At 50.4% G+C, this 6,000-nt stretch overlaps 1 protein-coding gene across 2 annotated transcripts in view; it reads right to left on the reverse strand.

Moving 5' to 3' along the window:
* Window positions 1–2,442, reverse strand: part of TMEM163 (transmembrane protein 163) — a 221,801-nt gene extending 219,359 nt beyond the window's left edge. For both annotated transcript variants that reach the window (XM_090267036.1, XM_090267025.1), the window contains exon 1: window positions 2,089–2,442. In XM_090267036.1, the coding sequence (XP_090123162.1) occupies window positions 2,089–2,284 (196 nt within the window). In that variant the 5' untranslated portion in view covers window positions 2,285–2,442. The remainder of the gene's footprint in view (window positions 1–2,088) is intronic.
* Between the last annotated feature and the right edge of the window lie 3,558 nt (window positions 2,443–6,000).

Here is a 6,000-nt window from a genome sequence, read left to right on the forward strand (position 1 = left end):
GGTAAACATAGCTATACATCGAGGGTACCCAACCCTCACTTGTCCTATAGGCATTTAGACCTAGACGGAAGGAAGCTTCTAGGCTTTCTTGATGGAGAGATGCATAGCAGGCAACTGCTAAGGCTCCTTTCTCCCCAAACCCTCTCACCGTCAGGAAGAAGGCAGCAGCAATTGAACCATTCCGAAAAGATACAAAAATCAATATTGGAAAGATGCAGCCCGTAAGGAAAAATAACACGAATGCAAAAGACGTATTATAATAAACCTCCCCAAATAAACTTCTGATTTATTTAATAAAGATGACTCATTCGTCATTAACTCTTTGCTGTCGAGAATAGGTTAAACAAAAGAATGTCATACTTTCAGCTTTCAATGCCACCCAGCACTGGGTTCTTTGGGGGACAGGGTTCATCCTAACAGAGAGGCTGTGTGTGGTATGCAAAGCTCTCACAAAGTAACAGTTTATGAACAGTGAATGCTTTCATGCTATAATATAATGGAAAATGAAATTCAGTAGACTAGTGAAAAATAACCTTAAGAACGAATTCAGATAGGCTTTTTACACTTGAACATGAGCTACAAAACGATGCTAAATATTAACTTGCCCGAGCACTTTTTTCCCTCCTATTATTTTGTGGGGTGGGGAGAATAGGCCAGCTCTTGCAGATGACCTGCAATGCTACAAAAATAAGCTCAGCGCAGAGTACTTTCTTGCATACCAAATTTGTAAATGCTACATTAGTTGCAGAGAGGAAGGTAATCAACACCACCTATAATAAAACTGACAAGTCTTGTTGGGTGCTTGTGATGTCATCAACCATCAACTCTACAGTGATAGTCAGTTACATGAGAATCGGAGGAGACCCTGCAACACAGGCGCCCAAGTCGTTGGCTGCGACTGGAGCGGCTCCAGTTCTCGCCGAGCTCCCTGCCGATTCGCAGAGAATTGCCGTTTCTATGTCATTCTATTTCACAGGCTTACGGCTTAAATTTTCTAAGAGGGAAGAGATCGTGCATCTGCACACTAAATCGGAATAAAAATGTACAGGAGATACTAAGAATAGGACAGAAACCTGCTAAGACGAAAATATAAAAATCCGCCACAGCCAACAAAAAATCAGGCGTCCAAGAAAAGGGGGTGGAAGCGGCGGTGAGCCGACTCCCCGTGAAGGGCCAGGCTGCAAGAATCCCGCTTCCACCACTATGTAACCAGTTTTAGCAGAACCACTGAGGCTTTTTGAGGGGCCGATTTGGACTTGGATTCAGCAAGAAGCAGAAAAGATATAGACGTGGCCAAGAACAGGGCTGAGAACGGAAAGAAAACGACGGAGGGAGGGAAAAGGGGGTTTAGAAGGAGATACGGGAATGAACAGGGGAGTCTCTCCGTCTCCCGGGGGGCAACTCAAAGGCGGCGTCGGCTGACGGTCGGAGGGTAGGGTCTGCCTCCCAGGAGAGGGACTTTTGCGAGGTTCCAGGCCAGTTTCTTGAGAGCGAAGCTCAAGTGGGTGGGGACGTGCGCTCCGGCAACCACCGGGTTTCAGTGGCATCCATCCCATTCATCCAGGTGCGGTTGGCAGCCCAAACCCCGATGTCCTCACCACCAGACACCCCACGGTACACTGGACCCCCCGTAAATGAAGGTCGGGGGCCACCCCACTTCCTTTCGCCGGGGCGGGCGGCCCAGCAGCCGCTGAGGGGCTCCTCAAGGCTAAACTCGCAGGGGTCAGTTATCCCGGGAGCCAGTGGAGGTCGGAGGGGTTCAGGAAGGAGCACGCACGGAGCTCAGGTCCCTCCCAGCTGAGCGGGGGCCGCAGTCCCCCGGGAGCACTCGTCTCCGAAAGCAAACAACCGCCTCCCGGAAACTTTTCCAGTGGGCGCCGGAGAGGCAGGTGCTGGCCGAGAGGAGAACGCGGGCCCCTGCGGGCTTCCCCAGAAAGCTGCCGGTTCTCGGGTACCGAGGAGGCGCCGGCCGCGGGCGGTGAGGCTGCTGTTCTCTGCGCCTTCACTGGGAAGCCCCTGCTCTGCGCCCGCCGGACCCAGGAATGGGCAGAGGTGGGCCAGGGGAAGGGCCGGGGGGCGCGCGCTCACCTCGATCTTCCAGCCCGTCGCTGAACTGGCCGCTCTGGCTGATCCGCATCTGTTGCCCCTGCTCCGGCTGCTGCGGCTCCTGCGCTGGGGAGCCCAGCTGGCCCGGGGCAGCGGCCAAGGGCGCGTGGCCCCGGGGCGGCGGCGGGATGGCGGGGCCAGGGGGGCTGCGGCGCTCGCTGCCCGCGGCCGTCTCCATGGCGCGGGGCGGTGGATCCCAGCGGCTACGACGAAAGCGTCGGGGACTCGAGCCCGAAGTGCGAGGCGCCGCGGCTTGGAGCGGGCGGAGGGTCGGACCGACAGCGGCGAGAGGAAGCGCGGGCGCCGCGGAGTGGAGGTGCGCCGGCTGCAGGGGGGCGGGTGTGTCGGGGAGCGGCGTAGCTGGTGCCAGGGGCCGCGTAGTCGCTGCCGCGCTCCGCCCCCGGGGGCAGGTGCGGGCAGCAGGGACCCGCCCCGAGGCCCCAGCGCCGGAAGCCCGGCACTGAGACCGGTGTGGACAGAGGGACACTGCGGAGCCAGTCGTCCGAAGGCTCCAGGGAACTACTGGGGCGCGGGGCGGCACCGGCAGGGCCCGGTGAGGGTGTGACTGGAGACCTGCCCCTCCCGCGCTGCACGGTGGTGCCGAGAAGGGAACCCCCTCGGGCCCTATTTCCTCTGCCGTCCGGGAAGCCGGCGGCCGCGCTCCGGCAAGAGGGCAGGCAGCGCCCTAATTTGGCGTCTTTCTCCTCTGGAGCTGCACAGGCTTCGGAGGCTGTACTCAGTCTCAGCCTGAGCTGCCTTCCTCGCCGCCCATCCCGGGAAATCGGGGTTCACCTGCTCCGAGCCCGTCTGTCCGGGACCTTCTCTAGAGGCTTTGATTGCTCTCCCAGTTTTTCTCTTCAGCACCAACTTGAGGGGGCCGGGAGTCCTTGGGAACACTGGGAGCTCTAGAAGATGTTTGGATCTCAAGGCTTCTCCGTTGCGACTGTCCCTAGTCCTTTGTCCCAGCCAGCCCACTGTTTCCCCTCTTAGTGTTAAAGTCTCGCAGGTTCTTCAGGACTCGAAGCCTGCCCTGGCTGTCCAGCACGGCCGACTGTCTGCACCTCTGACCGCACGAAGCTCGTGCGTCCAGGCTGGTCTCCGCAGCGAGGCGGCGACCTGGTCCGCGCCATGCCGGGGCCCACGCCGGCTCTCTAGCAGCCTCAGAGATTCAGAAGCTGATCGGCCATTTATCAGATTTATCTTGAATTTAATGGTATCATCATCCAAACTATAGAGTCTAGATTTAATTTTTAAATTGAAATTTTAATTTTAGATTTTGTCTTTTAATTTAATGAGCTCTAAGACGCCAATTGCCAATTCCTTATTTAAAGCCTGCCTACTTGGGGGTTAGGCACCCTATTTTTGTAGAATAACAAGCTTCCTTTCTCATTCTCTCTTTGCCTGTGATTGAAATCGGAGTGGGATTTAAAGGCCTTTGTGGTGTAGTGGAAACATCACTAGAAGTGGGAAGGGTGTTTCATCTTATGTTAGGAATGAGAAGATCTGAGTTGGCCTTGGCTAATTCACTTTACCTTTTTGACCACTAATTTCTTTAACTTCAAACTGAAGGAGTTGGACTAGGTCATTTCAAAGGCCCCATCTTGCTAGGAAAAGAGGGTGGAAGGAAGGGAAGTAAGAAAGAATGAAAAGAAAGAAAAATGCTATGATTTGTTGGGTTATACAAAATGAAAACATCTACCTTCCAGTCTTTGTTCTGTCCTTGGAGATAGAAAAACACTCAGGTTTTTGCGGACAGACACAGGCGGACACATAAACCCCACCTCCCTGCTCTCTCCGACACGGACTTCTTTCCTCCAGGTTTTCCCATTTGATCTCTCTGGCAATGGCTCTCAAACATTTGAGTCACCTGGGGAGTTTAAAAACAAAAATACCCATGGCTCTCCCACTGCTATAGATACCAAAACTTAGGTGACAGAATTGGTCTGGTCTGGGACCTGGGCATCAGTATTTTTTAAAGCTCACTCCCCTTTATAAAATCACCTGGGAAGCTTTTATTTGTTTGTTTGTTTATGTATTTATTTTAATGCTGACTCTTCCTCATTGCTTTGAGACTGATTAAGTGAATCTGAAATCTGAATGAAAACCTTCATTTGAGTCTCTTTCTCTTTCTCTCTCTCTCTCACACACACACACACACACACAGATTCTGATGTGGATTGTTCCAGGGCCACTTTTGTATGATGGGAGATCCCCACCACCACCAAAAAAAAAAAAAAGGAATTATCTTCTGGAGGGCAGGCCCCTTGTAATGTTCACCAGGTAGGTGAGTGTTTTAGAAACATTCATCTGCATCAGTGTACCAGCTGGCATTGTTGTGAGAGGCTGCATTTGGCTTCAGTAAAATTTTTTCAAAGACTCTTTCAACACATTTGCCCATTTTATGATGGGTGGTTTACAAGCACACCTGCCCACACCCTGAGATTTCAGCAGTTTTTGACCAAAAATAACCTGACCCCCATGCCCCACCCTTCCTATTCACCTGATCTCACCCTGAGCGACTTTTTTTGTTGTTGTTGTTAAGTTTCCCTGGTCAAAAAAAGTCCTCAAAGGGAAATGTTTTGTCAATATGGAAGAGGTGAAACAAAAAATGGCAGAAACACTAAAAGCATCAAAACTGATGAGTTCAAAAACTGTTTCGAGCAGAGGAAAAAATGTCTCGATAGGTGTATTGCATCAAAATACTTTGAAAGTAACTGAAGTTTAAACATGTAAGAATAAATACACAATTTTTTAATAAATAAATTCTGAGAGTTTTGGGGGTCCCCCTCGTAATTCTTACTACCTAACTACCCTCCACAATGTGGACTGGGTAGCTCTGCATCCTTTTCTCTCTCTCTCTCTCTCTCTCTCTCTCTCTCTCTCTCTCTCTCACACACACACACACACACACACCTGTTCTCTCAAAGGCACTAGTATCACACCCTTTCCTCTGGTTCCTCAATTAGTTCTCTAGACATGAATGTACAGATGAACACCCAGGATTCTTGTTAAAATGCTGATTCTAACTCAGTAGGTCTGGGCTAGAGGCTGAGATTTCTAACAAACCTCCAGATACTGCTGACACAGCTGGTCTGAAGGCCACACTTTGAGAAGTAAGGATCTAGGAGTTATTTATTATTCACGGGGTAAATATATATTATCAAGTTCCAGATGTCCTAGTTCAATAAGCCACTCTTGTCTCCTCCAAAAAGATTTCTCTGACTCCAGTTCTCCCTGGGCACTCTTCTTGTGAACTGTAAATGTTTAATAATTCACTTCCTGTTTCATGTGTGAGACAGGGATTACACTGCTTGCCTGATCCCTATCTTCACTCACATTTACCTGGATGCCAAGGACAGTGTTCCCCCAAACAATCTCTGTTGGTTGACTGGGAGATAATATCAGCTTACCTTCTTGGAGGTCGTAATATGTGCCACGCATCTTGCTAAGTGTTTTACATGCATTGTTTCCCTCACTCAACTACTACTATCTTCGTTTTATAAAGGAAGAAATCGAGGCAAGTCTGTTAAGCTCTTATTTAGCACCACAGCCCATGGCGGTACTGCCCCCTAGGGGTATTTTGGAAATTTGCAGTTGCTTTCATTGGTTATCACGATAGAAGGAAGAGGCCACTGGCATTTAGTGGGGGACGCAGGGATGCAGGAGGTCCCCCCCCCCGACACCCCCGTGCACAGGACTTTGCAGCACGGTGATTGTGTGTGTCCCACATGGCTTTCATATGTCAGACTAGATATTTGGGACAGTTAAAATATGCTTCTAATTACATTAAAACTTTAATTCTGTTGTACATATAAACACATAATATTTTTGCACCATTTGACTACACACGGGTGTCAAGTAAATGCAAAAAGAAAAAGGAAAGTCTGGAATTTT

This window comes from Furipterus horrens, unplaced genomic scaffold (assembly GCF_987537825.1).
Source record: "Furipterus horrens unplaced genomic scaffold, mFurHor1.1.pri manual_scaffold_1, whole genome shotgun sequence".
NCBI classification, from domain to species: Eukaryota; Metazoa; Chordata; class Mammalia; order Chiroptera; family Furipteridae; genus Furipterus; species Furipterus horrens.